At 48.5% G+C, this 21666-nt stretch overlaps 1 protein-coding gene and 1 long non-coding RNA gene across 3 annotated transcripts in view; both read right to left on the bottom strand.

Annotated features, from left to right (window-relative positions):
* Positions 1-5676: 5676 nt before the first annotated feature.
* UMAD1 (UBAP1-MVB12-associated (UMA) domain containing 1) overlaps positions 5677-21666 on the bottom strand; it is a 164542-nt gene continuing 148552 nt past the window's right edge. For both annotated transcript variants that reach the window (XM_075922320.2, XM_075922321.2), the window contains exon 4: positions 5677-6547. In XM_075922320.2, the coding sequence (XP_075778435.2) occupies positions 6158-6547 (390 nt within the window). In that variant the 3' untranslated portion in view covers positions 5677-6157. The remainder of the gene's footprint in view (positions 6548-21666) is intronic.
* On the bottom strand, positions 9656-20968 carry LOC149525428 (uncharacterized). Its single transcript, XR_016348966.1, has 5 exons — positions 19993-20968; positions 19633-19852; positions 19073-19174; positions 12670-17955; positions 9656-10134 (listed from the first exon to the last, which is right to left on the bottom strand). It is a non-coding gene; the product is annotated as an uncharacterized LOC149525428 (long non-coding RNA).

Here is a 21666-nt window from a genome sequence, read left to right on the forward strand (position 1 = left end):
CATCACTCAGCCTGCTCGGGCTGGATATTGAGCTGCAGTCTGTGCATGTGGAACCACCTGCATGTTAGTGTGTACCACAAGGACTCAGCAGGCAGCCCCTAAGCACACCAATGATCCTGCTCCCAGGATCAGGGAGGTTGCACACATCTGGCACCAGGGCAGAGGACACCCTCCCACCACCTGCCACAGCTGGAAACAGGCTAGCCGCAATGATGCAGGCATGACCCCAGACACACCAAGGAGTGCCACACACAGCACATGGACATGTCTGCACGTGTGAGGCAGCACCTGCTCCCGTGAGCAGCACTGCCAGGCTGCTCCCAGCTCCTCTGCTACCCATACCGGGATCCTGCTGTGGCCAGACACTCCCCTTGTCTGTGGGCTAGGGTGGGGGAAACCAGGCAGCATAGTCCCCTGGACACCTCAGAGCCCCTATGAGGCAGGTCCTGCTATGCAGGCCACACATGACCTTGCTCCTGGGACAGCCTCCTCCTCTGGCCTGAGGACTGTTGGTTGCTACTCACAGAGAAGGGCATGGCCTCAGGGACAGTGTCTGAATGGATGATTGGTCAGATAATGGAGCAAGTAATTAACGAATTCATCTGCAAACACCTGGAAGATTAGGTGATAGTTAACAGCCAGCATGGATCTATAAAGAACAAATCATGTCAAACCAGTCTGATAGCTTTTTTTGATAGGATAACAAGTCTTGTGGATAAGGAAGAAGCGGTGGATGTGGTATACCTGGACTTTAGCAAGGCATTTGATACAGTCTCACATGATATTCTTATCAATAAACTAGGCAAATACAACTTAGATGGGGCTACTATAAGGTGGGTGCATAACTGGCTGGATAACTGCTCTCAGAAAGTAATTAACTGTTCACAATCCTGCTGGAAAGGCATAAAAAGGTGGGTTCCATAGGGCTCTGTTTTAGGACTGGTTCTGTTCAGAATCTTCATCAACCATTTAGATATCAGCATAGAGAGGACCCTTATTAAGTTTGCAGATGATACCAAGCTGGGAGGGGCTGCAACTGTTTTGAAGGATAGAGTCATCGTTCAAAATGATCTGGACAAACTGGAGAAATGGTCTCAGGTAAACCGGATGAAGATTAATAAAGGACAAACCCTAAGTGCTCCACTTAGGAAAGAACAATCAGTTTCACACATATAGCATGGGAAGCAACTGTCTAGGAAGGAGTACTGCAAAAAGGGATCTAGGGGTCATGGTGGACCACAAGCTAAATATGAGTAAATAGCGAGACACTGTTGCAAAAAAAGCAAACATGATTCTGGGATGCATTAACAAGTGTGTTGTGAGCAAGACACAAGAAGTCATTCTTTGGCTGTACTCTGCGCTGATTAGACCTCAGTTGGAATATTGTGTCCAGTTCTGGGCACCACGTTTCAAGAAAGATGTGGAGAAACTGGAGAAGGTCCAGAGAAGAGCAACAAGAATGATTAAAGGTCTAGAGAACGTGACCTATGAAGGAAGACTGAAATAATTGGGCTTGTTTAGTTTGGAAAGGAGAAGACTGAGGGGGGACATGATAGCAGTTTTCAGGTATCTAAAAGGGTCTCACAAGTAGGAGGGAGAAAAATTGTTCTCCTTGGCCTCTGATGATAGGACAAGGAGCAATGAGCTTAAACTGCAGCAAGGGAGGTTTAGGTTGGACATTAGGAAAAACTTCCTGTCAGGGTGGTTAAACACTGGAATAAGTTGCCTGTGGAGGTTTGCACTCTTCATCTCTGGAGACATTTAAGAGCAGGCTAGACATCTATCAGGGATGGTCTAGACAGTACTGGGTCCTGCCATGAGGGCAGGGGACTGGACTCAATGACCTCTCGAAGTTCCTTCCAGTTCTAGTATTCTATGATTCTATGATTGACCGCCTCTCCCTCTTTGTGTTCTCCCCAGCCAGACCAGTTGGGACTGAGGGGTGATTCACACCACCCAAGCCAGCCACCAGAGCCCGGGGTCCATGAAGCACGCCAGGGTCCATGAAGACCTGATGTGGCAGCATGTCAGCATCCTACGTGACATGCATCAGACCCTGGCGCAGTTGGGAGGATGCAGAGTGGCGGAACTGTGCATAGGACCATCTCATGCAGCGTTGCGACAACATGTGTGCCATCATGCCCTCCCCCACTTGTACCAATATGGTTTTTCTGTAACCATATTGGAAGACCTAAACTAAAGCCTTCTTCTGCAGCCAGTGTGGAGAGCAGCAGCCATTAGCTGTAAAGTCTGGAGTCACACACTCACATTCCATCTAAATTGCATTACAGTAGCATCACACTAGGCTGTGAGACAGGGATCCTGTCCTAATGGCCCCCACTGTCACCAGATAAAAAAACAGATACAGGGTAGAGACGAATGGCAGGAGAGATCGCTTGATCAATACCTGTTTGGTTCACTCCCTCTGGGGCACCTGGCATTGGCCACTGTCAACATACAGGATACTGGGCTGGATGGACCTTTGGTCTGACCAAGTATGGCTGTTCTTATGCTCTTAAGGTATGTCTAGACTACATGGCTCCGTCGACAGAGCCATGTAGATTAGTTTACTAGACATAGGAAAATGAAGTGGCAATTTAAATAATCGCCGCTTCGTTGACATCAAAATGGCTGCCACGCTGTGCTGATCAGCTGTTTGGCGGCACAGCACGGCAGTCTGGACGCTCCATGGTTAACAAGGGAAGCCTTGTCAACCGCCCCGTTATGCCTCGTGGAATGAGGTTTACCGGGGTGATCGACGAGGGCTTCCCTTGTTGACCGCAGAGCATCCAGACTACCGCGCTGTGCAGCCAAACAGCTGATCGGCACAGTGCAGCAGCCATTTTGATGTAAATGAAGCAGCGATTATTTAAATCCTTATGCTTCCTGCGAAGAGGTTGACAGGATCTGTCGAAAAAGGTTTTCTTTCTCGACAGATCCCCCTCTAGACTGCCACTTTTTGCTGACAAGGTGCTGAGTCGGCAAAACACAGCAGCCATTTTTGTGCAAATTAGGTGCGGAATATTTAAATCCCTGCCTAATCTGAATCCCTCTGCCGACAGAGGGATGCAGTCAAGATATACTCTCTGTTACAGTATGTTGTGATTGGTTAGTAAAGTTATACTAAAATAATTGGGTAAGGTATAGCCAAGCAGGACTCAGGTTTCAGTATATAAATTGGGGTCCAAGAAGGAGACCAGCTAAAAGAAAGAAAATAAAGACCAAGAAGGAGGGAAGACCTAGAAGAACTCACCTCCAAGACAGCCTAAGACCAGAGCTGCCAGGATTCTTCTACACGACCATGACGTGCAGCAGCTAAGATCTAGAGAGACTGATCTTGCCTGGCCAATAGGGGAAGTCTGCCTGCCTGTATCAGGATTGGTGAGCATGACACTGTGTGCTTAGCATGCGTATTCTACTTACTTGGGAATTGTCAATAAGTAGAGAATAAGAAACTTACTGTGTGAGGCTCTTTCAGTGGCAAAAGATCCTGCAAACCCACAGGAAGTTCCGCCCCGAGCCCTAGGAATTCGGTAAGAGTGAGTGTGTAAATTAACAGGGTTGCACCTGGAGCCCTAGGAATTGTCCCTAAAGTGTGGAAGTGATCGAGAAATTTGTGCAGGCAACACGCGATGCCCATTCCCCCTTTACCCTTAGCAATGCCTCTGTTCCCTCCTCAAGCAATACCTCTGCTTCTTCCCTAAGCAATACCTCTTTTCCTTCCCCAAACAATGCCCATGCCCCCTTTCCGTCCCCCCACCACCAACCCTGACCCCACTCCAGTCCCCCCCCCCCCATCCTGCTCACCTCCATAGGTGTGCGCATGGGGTGTACCCAGGCACACCCTAATGTCTGGGGCTAGCCAGCAGCTGCTGGAGGAAGAAGGGGATTTGTGATGGAGCGCCACAGCCCCTCACTTTAAATTGCCTGCAGCCATCTACTGGGCATTGTGGGGCAGAGAGAGCGCATGCGTGGCATCTTCAAACGCCGTGCAACAGGTGAGAGGGGAAATGCCAGGAGCTTTAAAACCCAGCCGCCCAGCTCCAAAAGCAGCTGGGGCTCTACTACAGATGGCAACCCGAGCCATTTTTGTGGCCCGGGGCCCGCCCTACAACTCCACACAGCACCCCGGGGGTGCCCCTGCCTGTCTCGGCAGGACCGTGCAGTGCCTTGGGGGTGGTCGGCGCCCGGCCCTGCAGCACCATGCGGCGCCCCCGCCCGGCCCTGCAGCTTGGGCTGGCTCTGACTCCAGTCCTGCAAGCTGTAAGGCAGAAGCTGAAGGTAAGGGGGGGGCACGGAAAGAGGAATGGGTGGGAGACGAAGGGGCTTTTGTGGTGGGGAAGGAAGGAAGAAAGGGAGGGGCGAGAGGAAAGAAAGGGGAAGACACCAAAGCGACAGAGTAGAGGACACACAAATGCTAGGGGTGAAGTGGAGACAATGAGGAAAAGGGCAGGAGGGGAGGTGTCAGTGGGAGGAGGGACAGCGTGATGTTGGAAGAGGAGAGGGTAAGGGCATTGGGGATTGGAGGGGGAGGTGCTGGGAGAAGGCTTAGGCATGAGGAAGGTGGGGTTGGAGCAAGTCATGTGTGAGGGCCCAGGGGCATGAGGGGAATGGGGGCAGAGGGGGGTGAAGAGATGGGCATCAGGGAAAAAAGGGCAAAGGGGGCAGGGGTAGTGAGGGAAGGGGGAGGCACCAGGTGGGTGCAGGGGTAAAGAAAGGTGCAGGTGCCAGGGGATTCTGGGGGTGAAGCAGAAGGGCAGACACCTGCAGGGGAGGGACCAGCACCAGAGGAAAGAAGCATGGCAGGTGTGTAGAGGGAGGTGTTAGAAGAGGGGATGAGGAGGGGTAGCTCACATGATCAGAGTGGGGCTACTGGAGGAGTGGGCACAGGGGAGAGAGAGAAGGGCTAATGGAGGGGGCAGGTCTCAGGAAGGCTGAGGGCAGTGAGAAGGGCAGGAGTCAGGACAGCAGAGGAGGGTGAGGAGTGGGGGGCAGCAGGCACCAGGGGAGTTGATGGAGCAAGGGGAGGAGATGTGGCAGCAGAGTGGAAATGTAGATATTTATTAATAACTTGGATGCCACAATGGCACATCCAAACAAGCCACATGAATTCAGTACTTGTGCACAACAAAATTCATTCTGCTCATGAGAGGAAACTCTTAGAGGGAACACTTCCCTCCCAGCCTCTCCACCCCCACATTAATGTCACACACATTGGGTTAATGCAATTGCAGGATAGTTGCATGGCTGGGGGGGGAGGGAGGAAGGGAGAGACACTAATCCCTATTGGTAGGAGGATGGTGGGAAAAGTCCTTGGGGGCGGGGAGGGGTAACATAACACTTTTTACTTTTGGTCATGTGCCCACCTTGCCTGGAGAGCGTTACCTCCAGAGGCGTGGCTAATGGGGGCCAGGGGCGTGGTTAACAGGGGTCAGGGCTATGGCTAATGGGGGGGGGGGGGTGTCAAAGTACATTTTAAAAAAATTCTTTGGGTGCACACCCGAAAGAAATGTGCTGCCCATGCCTATGCTCACCTCCCTATGATCCCAGGACCCACCCAACCCCAATGAGGTCCCCACCCATGAGGTGGCACATCCAGTTATCCCCACCCACTCCCCCGCAAAGTTATGAGCTTTGCCCCCTCCCCAGCTTTTTAAATGCAAGACCAATACAGAGTTCATTTTGTTCAAAAACCAAACAGGTGTCTTTATTGAGAGGTCAGGGAAGGAGCGAAAGGAGGAGTTGTGGTAGGAAAGGGACAGGGCAGCAAGCCAGAGCCCCCTAGCAGAGAGGCCCTGAGGAAGGTTACTGGAGTCCTTGAGAGAAACTCTCCCTCAGGGCCTACCAGTTGCACACCCTGGCCCAATGGGCCTGGCAGATGTCAGCTATCTACGGCTACTCAAAGGGTCTCCCTCACAGCTGGCATCTGCGCCCCCACCCTGGAAGGAAAACCTCTTCACAATGTTGTGGATGACACCACCTCAGGGATGTTGTGCTCTGCCATGTCAAGGTGGATCAGGAGGCACCTGAACCATACCTTGAGGCAGCCAAAGGTGCAGTCCACCTGAATCCTGACCCAGTTCAGGTGGGCATTAAGTTGGTTCCTGCTAGGGTCCAGGTGGTCGGTATAAGGCTTTATAAGCCATGGCATTAGGGGTTAGGCTGCATCTCCCATAATGCACAATGGCATCTGCACTTCCCCTGCTGTGACTTTGCAGTTGGGGACAAATGTGCCCACCTCCAGCTTCCCGTGGAGGCTGGAGTTCTGAAAAATCCAGGCATCATATGCTCTGCCCGACCACCCGACAAAAATGCCCGTGAACTGTCCACGATAGTCAACCAGGCCCTGCATCACCATTGAAAAGTAGCTCTTGCAATTTATGTATTGGGCCACTCGATGTTCAGGTGCGCGGATCGGTAAGTGGATCCCATCAATCACTTTCCTGCAGTTTGGGAACCCCAGGGCAGCAAATCCGGCCATGATGGATTCCAGGTCTCCCAGGCCGATGACCCTCTGCAGCAGGGTGGAGTTGATGGCCCTCACAACCTGCAGAAGGAGACAAATACACAAAACAGAATGAGAGAGGGGGTGCCTGAGCCCTTGGGAGTTGCTTGTCTCCCTTGCCTTCCCTCCTTCCTAAACACCCCAGGAGCCACTCCCATGAGCTCACACCTCCAGCAGAAGGGCTGTGTGAGGTCAGGACGGGACTTCCCTACCATCCCCACACTCCAGCTCCCCTTTCCTAGAACCCTTTCCCCCCCCCCCCCCGGTGCAGGGACTACATCCCCAGAGGGCCTTACCTCCATGAAGAAGGCCCTGATGGTGGACTTCCCCATGCCAAACTAGTTACCAGTCAGTGGGCAACCATCTGGGGTGGCAAGCTTCCAGTTGGTGATGGAAACCCGCTTCTCCAGGGGGATGGTGGGTGTCACATCATCGGAAGGCAGGGGCTAGCCAGGCCCACAGCTCCAAAAAAGGTGGTCTTCTGAATGCAGAAGTTTTGGAGCCATGACCAGCTGGTCCCACCAGTCGGAACTGGTGTCCAGCCTCCTAAACCATCTCTCCACTGTGGGTTGCAGTTGCAAGGGTGTTGCTCCCGCACTCAGGGAGAGGGTCCCAAGAATGGAGCTTGGGGGTCAAGCTCGGTCAGGACCAGGAAGGATCAGAAACTGCAGCATGGCCGTGTGGGGCCATCGCATGCCCAGTGGAAGCTCTGTCTCAAAGGAAAAACTGTGGCATCCAAAAACAAGCCTGGCAACCAAAGCAGGCACAGCAAGAGCTTTGCTGTCCCTTGAAGAGGTATGCAAGTATGCAGCAGAAGCAGAGAAACGGCTGTCCGGGGGCAGGGGGGTCCCTTTAAGCCCATGTCTCTGCTAGGCTCCAGCACCAGCACTCAGAAGCAACTGGTGACCTAAAGCCCAGACTGAAATGGTTCTACGTGGCCTTTTATGCGAGGTATCCAGACTGATTGGATGCTACTCTTTTGAAAAAGCAGATCGCTTTTCGATGCACTCGGCCACTGGACGCTTTCTTTCAGAAGTAGTTTTTTTGGAAAATCTTTCAGAAAGCTTTTTCCGAAAGAAGCCTGAAGTCGAGACATAGTCTGGATGATTAATTGTAGCAAAAAAGTTTGTAGTCCAGAGCAAATCTTAATCAATGAACATGCAGTCTTCACTTCATATGCTGCTGGATTAATGTGTGCTTGAAGCCTGAGAGTGCTGCATTGTCAAAGAGGCATTGTAGTATGAAAACAAGCTTAAGAAGTTACAATTCCATTTACAATAGTATCTCTTCTCTGAACTAGAAGTTATGTATTTTAACAAGTATATTCTATTTGAGAAATTCAATACAGGCAGTCCCCGAGTTACGCGGATCCGACTTATGTCGGATCCGCAGTTACAAACGGGGATTTTCTCGCCCCGGAGGACTGGAGCGGCGGGACGCCTGGTCCCGCCGCCCGCCTCCTCCGGGGCGAGAAAAGCTGCTCCCTGTCTCCCTGGTCTGCTGGGAACCAGCAGACCAGGGAGACGGGGAGCAAAGAGGCGGAGGACGCGGGCCGGACCCGCGGTGCCGATCTGGAAGCACCGCGGGTCTGGCCCGGGTTCTCCGCTGCTTTGCTCCCCGTCTCCCTGGTCTGCTGGGGGGGAGGGGGGAACGCAGCTAGTGCCCCCCCCCCCAGCAGACCAGGGAGACGTGGAGCAAAGCCCGGGGCCTGTGGTAGAGCAGGTGGGGCGCTGCCAGTTGGTCCCGCAGCACTGCTCCTTGGCACTACTGGACCAACCCGGCAGCACCCCAGCTGCTCTGCCCCAGGAGTCCTGATTCAGCTGCTGCTGATCAGTTCCAGGCATCCTGATTCAGCCGCTGCTGAAACTGATCCGTTTCAGTAGCGGCTGAATCTGGATGCCAGTTCCGACTTACATACAGATTCAACTTAAGAACAAACCTACAGTCCCTATTTTATACGTAACCCGGAGACTGCCTGTACATATAACAGGTTAAGGACTAGAAGGCACAGCCGTATTACAGAGAAAAAAAATGCTGGAGACAGTGATTATTTCATATATTAGTTCCTTACAGCAGGAATACATGTGAATGTGGTCTATTGGTATGATAGCAATACACTTTAATAACTAGCTTACATACTAATTTGTATACAATAAAAGTGCACTTACATAACATTAAGGTACAAATCAGGAAAAACAAACTAATGTGCAACTAACAAAAAAGTAATGCTAATACAGCATCATATTGTGACTGATGCATATGCTATCTTTATGCTTTAACTGTATTTCTTTGCTTTTGAGTGTTCTCATCACAGCCTTTATTGTATTTAAAACTAAACTTTAGGTTTTAAATGTGTAACCCCCTTTTTCCTCCCTGGGTTACTCGGGAGCAGGTCACACTCACAGGTGTGCCTGGGCACCTGATGGTTTTAACCCAAAGGGAGATCCTGAGCACCCCAGTGGTGATGGTGTTTAGTTGGGGAAAGCCCTATCCACCCCCTTGCTGCAGTTCCTTGCTCGTAAGGAATGTATAATGGTGGTGCCTCCTCCTGTCTGGCCTTGTACAAACTTACTGGTGTGCCTTGAGAGCCTCCAGGAATATACTCATTCCAGCTATGTTCTGGATCTAATTCCAGAACAACACTACAAATCATATACATCTAATAGATTACATTAAAACAAACAATTTTTACTTTACTTAAATAAACAGGGTTTAACAGATAGACAATGAATAGCATTAACAAAGTGCACAACAATAATTGGAACTTATATATCTAGCAATTACACTGCCAATATTGATCCCACGCCAGAGTGTGCACACTCCTGGACTCAGTCTCAGAGGGTACATCTAGACTACATGCCTCTGACGACAGAGGCATGTAGATTAGGCTACCAGATATAGTAAAATGAAGTGACGATTTAAATAATCGCCGCTTCGTTTAAATTTACATGGCTGCCGCGCTGAGCCTCCTGGGATGAGGTTTACCTGGGTGGTCGACAAATACCTTTGATGTCGGCAGGGGAGCGTCCAGACTATCGCGCTGAGCCGACAAACAGCTGATCAGCTGTTTGTCGGCTCAGCGCGGCAGCCATGTAAATTTAAATGAAGCGGCAATTATTTAAATCGTCGCTTCATTTTACTATATCTGGTAGCCTAATCTACATGCCTCTGTCGCCAGAGGCATGTAGTCTAGACGTACCCAGACTCTTGCTTGTGTGGGCACACTTGAAGAACTGCAGCTGTAGTGGAGATTCTCCGCAGAAAGCGTGTACGAGGATCCAAGCTAGGCAGCAGCTATGTCCCAGGCAGCACCCTTCCCAAAAAGGCCCAATCACTTACAGCCTCATGCTGTGCCTATCAGAAGCAGCCTGCTAAATCCCAGCTCCAAAGGCTTCCAGTCCCAGTCTGCGGCTGCACTCTATCAACTCCTGGACTGGCTCAAACTCCTCCACAGCAGCCTGGTTCCCCTTCTTTTCCAAAATCCAAGGGCAGAGTCCCAGACTGCTAGGCCTCTCTTCTCATGCACATGGAGAGACTCTGATCTCCCACACAAGAGTAACTTCCTTCCTGTTTCTCCCAAGGGCTCATGGGACTTGTAGTCTGTGAGGCTGGATTGCCACACACAGGGACTTTCCAGAAAATAAGAGGCACCTTTAGTAAGGGGACTACAAATGGAAGAGATTGCAAAGGAAATTCACAAACTAAATATAATGAAATGTTAAGCATTGTTAAAAGAGACAAGGGAGGGGAACTGTAAATAAGTTTTAGTATCTCTCAAGGGGAGAGGTGGGAACCTTGTTGCTTGAGTCATTTAACACCTACTAAACAAAGCATTAGAGAATAAGTGTCAGGGCACGGTTTTTTTTATTGACTGAGTGAAGACTAACTGGATGAATAGCACTTTTCCAATTCTAATTTCGGTGACTGGCAGAGCAGGAGTGGCCAACCCCTGGCCCACGGGCTCAAACACAGTATCTGGGTTAGACATCGGTGGGTCGCCAGACACTGTTTGGCTGTCCTTTTGGACAATAAGGTACTTATAGCTCCCAGTGGCCGTGGTTCACCATTTCAGGACAATGGGAGCTGCAGGAAGCGGCACAAGCTGGGCCTCCACTTCCCAGAGGCTCCCCATCCCTGGTGTTGAGTATGGATGATACTATGGACTATGACAGTGTTTTTTTAAATTGGTATGCTTGTTTCTGATGCAGATGCAGCATAGTAAAGAAGTGATAGTAAAAGTAGCTTCTGTATTGTAAAGTAAAACTTCGTGTGCTGGAAGACAATTCTTATCAGCAAATAAGGGAAAGACCTGATAAGTAACGGTTAGTTACCAACAACTAAGTTGTTGGATTGTAATGCCTTTGCATATGTACACATATGAGATAAGTACCCCAAGTATTACTGAGCTTCAGGATCTTTAGAAAGTTGTGCCCACTGGGGCTTCACAAGAGCCCTTCATGACTGTAAGAGATGTACAGATCAGCTACCTCAGTTCTTTCCATTAAACCTTAAAGTACCAGAAAGAGTTTTGTAGGCCCAGGAAGGCAAGTGCATTTATAAGGCATAAAGATGTGCATATTATACAGATGTAAAGGACATGTCTGTGATCAAGTATTACCACGTCATCCCCAGTTGGAGAGTTATTCATTGCCAACTAATGCTGTGATGGTCTTGTAAGCCCAACAGAAGGGCCAATACAAGAACAGATATGTAGGGATGTCTAAAATGTGAGGGACCCTACAAAAAATAAAGCTTCTGGTTTTCATATGTGGTGAAGAAGAAGAATCATAACCAGGAAGAAGAGATGAATGAGGCTTTTTTTAAACAACTAACAAAACCAACCTAAGCTCAGGACTTGTGTTGATGAGGGACTTCAACTATCCAGATATCAGTTGAGAAAACAACACAGCAGGACACAGATTATCCAAAAGTTCTTGAAATGCACTGAAGACAACCATTTTTTTTCTTTCAGAAGGTGGACAAAGCTACTAAGGAAAGGCTGTTCTAGATTTGATTTTAACAAATAGGGAGGAACTGGTTGAGAATTTTAAAAAGTGGAAAGTAGTCCATGATTCTAAGGAATTGTAAAAGGGAGAACAGCACAATAAAGATAAAGGATTTCAAGAAAGAAGACTTTAGTAAGGAGCTAGTCAGCAAGGTCTCATGGGAAGCCAGACTAAGAAAAAAAATAATTGAAGATAGTTGGCAGTTTTTCCAGAGACATCATTAAGGGTACAAGAGCACACTATTCTACTACATAGGAAAGATGAGAAGTCTGGCAAAAGCCCAACCTGGCTTAACCAGGAAATCTTGAATTATCTAATATCAAAAAGTAATTGTATAAAAAGTGGAAACTAGGACAAAATACAAAGGATGAATATATATAAAAAAACCACACACACACACACACACACACACACACTATGTAGGTGTAAAATTAGAAAGGCAAAAGCACAAAACAAGCTCAAAACAAAAACAAACAAAAAAACACAAAACAAACACGCTCCATCTAGTTGGAGACAGAAAGGATAACAAGAAAACATTCTATACATATATTAGAAGCACGAAGACAACCAAAACAGAGTAGACCCATTCCACAATGAAGAGGGAGAAACAGTAACAGAAAAGATGGGAATGGCAGAGGTGCTTAATGACTTTTGTTTCAGTTCTTGTCAAGAATATTGGTGGTGACTGGATGCCTAACATAGTGAGGGGCTGGTGAAAATAGGGTAAGTTCAGATTTGAATCAAATCTTGATGTGAAGATCTAAAGAAAATGTGTGATATATACTACCACACTGCTCATAAAGTACTAACACTAGAAACTCAATATGCCAGTCCAGAGGAGAGACGTTATTCAGATATTATTAGTTTTATTTTTACAAACCTATAAAATGAGAATAAAAAACATTGCTGGAAAAAATCCAGTATGTCCTGTCAACCTTACAGTCCCAAACCTAGATTTTTCCCTTCAGTATCCTGTAGAGCACTGGTTTTCAAACTTTTTTTCGTGTGACCCTGTTGAAGAAGATTGTGTGCCCAGAACCCAACAATTATTTCTTTTGACTAGAGAGCAGGCTCCAACAGGGAGACAGGGATGAGAAGTTTGGAGTGCAGGAGGGGGTTGTGGGTGGGGGAAGGCAGGGTACTGAGGCACAGGCTTACCTCCGGTGTATCCTGGTCTAAAGCACAGTGGGAGCATAAGGTAGGCTCCACGCCTGTCCTGGCACTGTGGATGGTGCTAAGCTCCAGAAGCAGTCAACAGGAGGTCTGGATCTCTAGCAGAGGTACACAAGTAGCTCTACATGCTGCTCTCATTTACCAGCATCACCCCTCAGCTCCCATTGGCCAGGAGAGGTGGGAGGCTTGCCTTAGTATCCTGTTTGTCACTTGGCTACCCTATAGCACCCTGTTTGTCACCTGACATTCTGTGATCCAATACCAGCCCATACTCTGAAAACCACTGCTCTCGAGTATTAAATTTCTCTAGTGAAGGAGAAATTTCCTGTAAGAGGCTACTCCACAAACTGATAGATTTAGCTGATACACACATACAAGCTGTTTTTACACAAACTGTTTTTATATGTACAAATTACGTTCAGCATTTCATTTTACTGTATACAAGAACATATTTAATCAGCTAGTGTGGAATTGTTCAAGGTGTGTATGTTTACAGGTAGGCAAATATCCTATAGTAACACACTGCAAGAAATAAGTAAACATGACCTTTGTGAGGACAAAGATCACACTAGGCATAGTACAATCACAGTAAAAGACAGCACAAAAGTATAGCTTAGTCTCCAAATCGTTCATAGTCAGTTATGATCCATTCGTAACATGCGCTAGCCATTGATTTCCCAAGCCCCAGAATGATTCATGAACTGGGGAAAGATATGCAGTCAAGCTGCCTAAGTGGTGTGCAGAGCCTGATCCAGTAGTGTGCTCAGATCCTGCTTGCTGGATCAAGTCCTATTCAAAAATCTGGCTTGAGGAGGACATGGTAATGGTATTACCTACCTTTAGCCCAGTGGTGAGAGGTTAATTTATCCCCCTGTGCCAGAGTGTGAGAAGGGGACCTATTCAAACCCTGCATCCTAAGGGTTTTTTTTTTTTGACTAACGACTAGGATAAAACTATAACTTGTAACTCTATGAAGGAACTATATACAATAACATATAAAGTCTCTCTGTCTCTGTAGGAAACAGTAGTCACCAGAGAGACAATATTCCGTCCGTGGCCAAGGACGGTCAGGAGGAACTGGCGGGAGCTGGACCAGCGCTGCTCAAACGGCGCGAAAAGCCACGAGCCGCACTTCGCGCATGTGTGGTCCGGCAGACTACGGCTAGAAAGATCTCCGATCTGCGGCGCCGGGACAAGCCGACACCTACAGTGGAGCACCCACGGGACACTGCTCGAAGAAGAATAGCTTAATTCGGCTTTTAGTGCTGTCTACACAGCAGGAAGCCAAAGGAAGAACACTTTTCCTTCGACTTCTGTATCCCCTCATTTCACGAGTAAGAGAAGTTGGAGTAAGTCGTTCTCCAGATTGACATTATTTCGAAATAATGGTTTGCAATGTAGATATGCCTTGTTATTTCGGAATAATGTCAGTTATTCTAAAATAATACTGCTGTGTAGACATACCCTTAGAGAGTACTAGAACTCTCTGATGTAGGTCTCTTAGGGTAAGTCTACACTGTATGCTTATTTTGGAATAAGCTATTTCAGAAGAAATATTCTGAAATAGCTTATCTACACAGTAAAAGCCCATCAAAATAGCTGTTAGCTATTTTGAAATGCAGCATCCACACTGATTGGATGCTGAATTGTATTTAAGGCCACCTGGCTACACTACAGGCAGGGCATTAGTCTCAGGTAGTAGCTCCAGGAACTAACTGCTGTCTTATCTGAGGCTCGTGCTTAAAGGGACCCCGTGTATAGCCGTGTCTCAGGCTCCTCCCTTTCGCCTACCTCCTAGAAGGACAGCAAACCTATTCCTTTGCCTGCTGTGGTTGCCCTTGCACACACCTCAGCTCTCTAGACATGGAGCTGGAGCTTCCTCCTAGCGGTCAATGGCTCTTATCTGCCGTGTCCCTCAAGGCCCTGCAGGGATGCAACCCCCAGCTCCACACGGAAAACCTCATCATCTCTCTGCAGGTGCAGCTGGACCCCCACCATACCCACCACTTCTAGCATCTGGACACCAGTTCCGACTGGTGGGACTGGCTTATCATGGAGCAGTGAGATGACCAGCAGTGGCTCCAGAATTTCTGCATGCAGACGGACACCTTTCTGGAGCTCTGTGAGTGGCTCACCCCTGCCCTCAGGTGATGGGACACCCAGATGAGACCTGCTATCCCCCTCCAGAAGGGGTCACCATCACCATCTGGAAGACTACCATGCCGGACAGCCATCATTCTGTGGGGAACCATTTTGGTGTGGGGAGATTAACTGTTGGGGCCCTGGTCATGCAGGTATGGGGCTCTTGGGTATTGTCCCAGGAAGGGGGGGGGGGGGAAGAAGTGCTGGAAAGGGATACCCGAAGGAAAGGGGGGTTGGTGGTGGTGGAACCTCCCTGGAAGGTTTTTCAGTCCCACCCTCACAAAGCCCTGCCAGAGGATGGGTTAATAGGGGGTTGCTCCTGGTCTGTGGAAGGGGGGAGGGGTTGGGGCCTTCCAAGGGGTCTGAAAACCCTGTTTGTCTCCTTTGTGGCAAAGTCCTGGCTGTGCCCCATGGGTCTCGCACTACTGGCAGATAATATTAACCTCAGAGACTCACTGTGGTCCTATACACAATGCTTTTCTCTTCACAGGAAGCAGGGTCCACAGCTTAGTGAGCCATACTCATCACAGGTAAGTCCATGGTTTTGGGGTGAAAACCCCTTGGTAGTCCTGGTCTCCCTTCATGGGAAAGGCTCTGTGTTGGCATGGGGGGAAGATTTGGGGGAAATCTGAGCCCACCTACTACTCTGGATTCCATCCCAGGGATCCTAAAGTAGCAGTAGCAGACAAAGTTGTTTTTTCTTTCAACTTGGCAGCTTTTTCCCTGGGCCACTTCCCCAAACAAATGCTCCAAAATGTCCCACTTTGGTACCTGTTAACCAGCTCTCAGCTCAGACACAGATTCTTCTTGTTCCTGCCTTTCTCCTTCCAGTCCATCACTCTTTATCGTCCTCCTTGCCTGACCTAGGGCAGGCCTTTTAAAGCAACTCCACTAGCTGTAATTGGCTGTAGGTGTTGAGTGACATGCCTGAAGGAGCAATCTAGTTAATTAGCCCCAGGTGTTTTCCTGCCTTCAGTTTATTGCAGCAGGCTCTATTAGTTTACTCTGGAAAGAGAAAACCACTTATCCAGAGTCCTGTATACCTGCCTTCCACCAGAGTGTGGCAGGCTTCTGGCTTATGTCTGTCACACCTTCTACAGGTGGTGAGGGCCATCAACAGCATCCTGCTGCACAGAGTCATCAACTTGGGTGACATAGATCCCATTGTTGCTGGCTTTGCTGACATGAGCTTCCCTGATGGGGGGGGGGGGGGGGAGGGGCAGAGAGAAGAGCTATTAAAGGCACTCACATCCGCATCCAGCTCCCTAACCATCGGGCATCTATATACATCGACCAGAAGGGGTACTTCTCGATGGTTCTGTAGCCATTATGGACCACAGTGCGCAGTTCACTGACATCTACATCGGCTGGTCGGGGAAAACACCTGACACCTGCATCTTCCGCAACTCCAGTGTCTTCTAGAAGCTGCATACTGGCACTTTTTTCCCTGACCACACCACCATCAGGGTCGGGGCACGGACATGCCGCTATGCATTGTGAGGGACATGGCCTACCCTCTGTTGCTCTGGCTAACGAAGCGCTACATCGGACACCTTGACCCCCATCAAGGAATGCTTCAATGCTAGGCTCAGCCGGCTCACATGGTGGTGCAGGGTGACTTCGGGTGTCTGAAGGCACCTGGCTGGGCACTGGGGAGCTGAACATCCCCCAAGTGGTGGCCACATGCTGTGTCCTTCATAATATATGTGAAAGGAAGGGGGACGATGTTCCTTCCATGGTGCGGGGCAGAGGCCAGCTGGCTTAGCAGGGCCTTTCAGCAGACGCACACATCGGCCATCCAGCAGGCCGATCAGGTGGCTGTGCACATCTGGGAGGCCCTGAGGGAGGATTTTTCACAAGGACCCTAGTGACATTCTCCCCAAGGCCTGCCCACAAGGAGTCTGTGCATTGCCCCTTTAGCCTTTCCTCCCACACCCCTCCATGCCCTCCTCTCCTGCACAGTCAATAAAACAAACTTTTTTGTTTGGAAAAAATAAACTCTTTTAATAGGGGTAGAAGTAACTGGGGAGGGACTGGGGAAAGAACCTGGGAGAGGGCAGAGAGGGAGGGAGGGGAGGAAAATCTTGGAGTGGAGAGGAGGGAGCCGGAAGAGCGAAGAGAGGCTCAGAGCTGGTGCTGGGAGTGGCACCTGGCTCAGGTTGTTCCACCACCTTGAGTGCAGGGACCTTGTGATGGGGGAACCTCCCCCGCACAAGGGCCGGCCTCGACGGGGGCGGGGGGCCCAAGCCCCCCCCCCCAGTGGAAAAGGTGGACCGAGAACCCTGCGGGTCGGGGAAAGCAGGGGGCGCCCACAACACAGGCACGCATGTGCTGGAAAGCCAGAGCGTAACCCGGCTGGCGGAAGGACCCAGAGGTGCGGGATGGGCACCAGCGGGGGTGGAAGCTGGGGCCGCGCCGGGCGGGGAGTTTTAAAATGGCCAGGGAAGCCAGGTGTGTGTGTGTGGGGGGGGGGGGGGTGCTGCCGGCAGTTGTTCCTCTCACAGGTGGGGAGGCAGAGCGCGGACCCGGAAGCCCTCGGCGGAGAGGAAAGGCTGGAACGGGGTGGGACGCAGCGGTGGCAGCCCGAGAAGGGAACCTGGATGGAGGCCGTTGCCAGGAGCAACTGGGAAGGAGAGGCCAGCGGGAGTGGAGGTGGAGAGACGGGAGCCTCAGGACACTGACCGCAGGAGACGGGAGGTCTAGAACCGGCGACTCCAGACCTAGGGTAGGACTAGGGGCACCGGGACGCTAAAGCCCCGTGCACCGGACACCGCTGCGGAGCCAGGAAGCTGGTTACAGACCTTGGTAGCCATAGGGCAGAGATTAGAGGGAGCGGCAGGAGCTGAGGAAGGAGCAGCAGCAGCAGGACTGGGGTAGGCACCATGTCACCCGCCGAGTGCTTTTCAGCCACGCAGATGGTGTGGCCCTGATCCAGCATCTCCCGCCAGGTCTTTCACCGCAGCTGGATGTCCTCCTTCAGTCTCTAGTCCATGGAGTCCTGCAGGGCTCACAGAGCGGAGATGTTCTCCCACTGGAATTTCTCCTTGGTTCTCCTGCACCAGTGGGTCACTCAGAGTTGGGAGGCTGTCCTGGGTGGTGTTGACCGCCCCCCTCTCGCAGTTGGTCCAGCTGTGGAGAACAGAGACATGGCCATTCATCCCTGGAGACACTGTGCCTAAAGCCTTGCCCTCTTCTATGAGCTGAGACCAACAGTTCTCGGCTAAGATGGAGCTGCTGTACTTGGAGCAAGACCACCTGGACAGCAGGCCCTTTCCTACAGGGGCACAAATGTCCAAGGGGGAAGTCTCACTATTCCCACGTTCCAAGGACAAGCAGGCACGGGACGGTGCTGGATAGACTGGGAGCCTGCGGCCAGGGGGTTGGAAGGGCAACATGGGGTGGCTGCCTATCAAAATGGCCCCTTGTGACATTGGCAATTGGCTTTATGGGCAATTATGCCCCAGACTAAGAGTCTGAAAAAGCAGTTTAAAATCACTTTTTAATTCTTTCCATCTAGAACTAGTGTTCAGCACAGTTTGTCCAAACAAGAGAATCTTCTCTAAACAATAGAAACATGTGAGCATCCAGTCCTGGTGCACAGTTGCCAACTTTCTGGACCAAGCAGCCTGGACGTTCCCCTGCCATTCTTTCTAATTCTGGCTACCCTCTATTGTTTTGATAAAGACCAATTGGCTACGTCTACATTGGCCCCTTCTCCGGAAGAGGCATGTTAATTTCCAACTTCAGAATAGGGAAGTCCGCGGGGGATTTAAATATCCCCCGCGGGATTTAAATAAACATGGCCGCCGCTTTTTTTCTGGCTTGGGGAAAAGCCGGAAAAAGGCGTCTAGACTGGCGCGATCCTCCGGAATAAAGCCCTTTTCTGGAGGATCTCTTATTCCTACTTCGAATATTTAAATCCCCCGCGGATTTCCCTATTATGAAGTTGGAAATTAACATGCCTCTTCCGGAGAAGGGGCCAATGTAGACGTAGCCATTGTGTGTCAGCTATTCAGAGTAAGCAAACACCCTTACATTAGGAAATGAACCGATTAATGAAACCTTTACAAGTTGTGGACTTGTCTTGCTAAGAAGAGAAGGAATGAGGAGAGAGGGTTGAGAGAAACTCTTGGTACAATATATAAAAGCCAGAGTGAGTTATGAAATATGAAGTGTCAGTCCTCTTTATTTCAGCACACAACTCATTAAGTTATTTGTGTTGCAACCACACAAATTCAGTTCCCACCTGCAGCAAATTGTAGCATGTAATAATGCTTCTGTATCCCCAGCAAATTCACATGCCAAATACCATAACGCAGAACCAAATTCTGGTTTAGTAGTCTTAGCACTGTTCAAAAGAAAAACATAAGGAAATTAGACGTACAGCTCAAGTTGTTATAATACATTTAAGTTTGCCCTTAAACCACCCACTTCCTTTACCTAACCGCAGCCTACACCTGTGCACACAGATGTAACTGTGAAAAATGCCATCTTCCTTTCCCCAACCTCAAGCAAAACAAAACATTCCAAAATGTTTTTGTAGACATTTTTGTTTTGTTTTAAAGGACTCGGTGGTAAAAGGGAACTTGAGTTTTTAGCAGAAAAACATTTTGAATAAAAGAGCATTGTACGGGTTAAGAATTCACAAATATTCACATGTTTGCGTCAGTCATATGTGTTGGGTTTTTCAGAAAGACAAGAAAGATAGTTGATTTGTTAAAGACAATACACCACTAGCAAATTTGAAAAGAAAAATCCTCTGTATTTAGAGAAGTGCATATATTGTTGCCGTAGTTCTAGAGTTACCTGTGCCTTTGCTCCCTTCCTGATCTGCTCAAGGATATCCCTTTTAGGTTTCCAGCTGTCACCTCTTTGTGGGTGGGGACTTACATCCCTTGCTCTCCAAACAAGGGATTTAGAGTTGCTGTTCCCGTGCAATTAAGAACATAAGGCTATCCATACTGGGTCAGCCCCAAGGTTCCTCTAACCAAGTATCTTGTCTTCTGCTAGTGGCCAGTGCCAGGTGCTTCAGAAAGAATGAAAAGTACAGGGCAGTTACTTTTCTCACTTTTCTCCACTATGTACATTTACAGTTGACATCATGAGCGTCTTTGGCATTGGTAATTCACACTGCACATTTTGGAAGGGTAAAGATCATTTACTTACCTACAGTAAGTACCCACAGTGATCCTGTGGAATGTTTGTCTGTGTATAGCCCCACATCTGGCAACCTGTAATATTTAGTGGCCTGTTAGTGTTTTTTAGCCTTAGTTTTCTCAGCGTATTGGTCACTGTCAAGACTACCTGTCACCTCATTGCTGAGAGAAACACTGCTGCACATGCAGCGGACACACTTTCATTATGGATGGACACATAAGGTACTTATTATGCCTTGGAGAGGGTCATGATCCCAGCAGCTACAGTTTTCCAATTCACCTGGCATGCTAGAAATAGTTATCTCCATTTCCATCTCTTCAAGCAGCCTATGAAAAAAAGCATTCTGTGAACAACTAGAGATTCATCCTTCTAATCTCAGTCACCTGACCTGCACTTTGCTAAGGGCTTCCAATGTAAAAGTACATCACAGTACAAATTCCTTTCGCGTTATTAATGTACACTAAAAGGGGTAACTTGCACTATAAGGAAGTAGTAAAGGAATAACTTGGTTGTTGTGTAGCCTGTTCTTCCTTTACTCTAATCCTAAATCTTTTGTCAGTGGATACTGTCCTATACATACTACATCAGCCTCAAGGATATTTAAGCATGCAAGAGGATTCTAGCTACTTAACAATACCAATTTACATAGACCATAAACAAAAAAAATAGATTTATTTACTCATCAAAACACATATGTGGTATATGCTGGTTGAACCTCTAAAATCCAGGTCTCGGGTCTGGCAACATCCTTGGTGTGGCAGGACTATGGGTATTGCCGACTAGAAAGCCCCATCTGGGCAGATTCAGGAGCGCAGAGAGCAGGGCTGACAACTGAGAGGAGAGCCTTGACTTACCCTGGTCCTGAAGATGCTGGACCCAGGGAGGTCCCACCTGTATTTGTTGATACATGTGGGCCCACAATGGCAACTTTAGCCATCAGCAAGCAGCACTTAACTCCTATGAGATATCAAAGCTATCAGTCCAAACAGATCTGAGGAAGTGGGTCTGGCCCACGAAAGCTCAATCTAATAAACCATCTTGTTAGTCTTTAAAGTGCTACATTGTCCTGCATTTTAGTCCAAACAGATTATTTTAATAGGAAAAAGGTTGTTTTCCTAGTTGAAGAAAGGACAAGCAATTAGGACCTAGGATGCTACAAATTAAATGTGCTCCTATGATTGTTGTAATGTTGGTCCTAAAATATTAGAGACACAAGGTGGATGAGGTAACATTTTATTAGATCAACTCCTATTGGTAAAAAAGACAAGCATTCAAGTTTATACAGACCTGAAAAACACTTAGTGACCTCAAAAACTTATCTCAGTCAACAACAGAAATTGCTTGCATAAAAGATATCACTTCTTGCACCTTGTCTCTCCCATGATGACTCAAATAAAGACTTGACTGTGTTTTACAAGATCAAGATGGTAATTTCCTATGTCATCCCTATGTGAACAGGGAAACACACCTCTCAGCTCAATTGCAGATATACCCCAAAAGGTAGGTATAGATTATAGAACAGAATTTCTTATATTTAACATATCAAATTAGGACATCAGTAACACTTATTAAATGTATAGTTTTAAATTCCTACTCAGGTACACCTGTGTCAGTCCTTTGTTTTCAGTCATGTTATAAAGGTTGAAAATGAAAACAGCATTTAGCTTTGGTAGTTAAAGTTCT

The sequence above is a fragment of the Pelodiscus sinensis genome, chromosome 2 (assembly GCF_052426305.1).
Source record: "Pelodiscus sinensis isolate ZL-2025 chromosome 2, ASM5242630v1, whole genome shotgun sequence".
Taxonomy (NCBI): Eukaryota; Metazoa; Chordata; order Testudines; family Trionychidae; genus Pelodiscus; species Pelodiscus sinensis.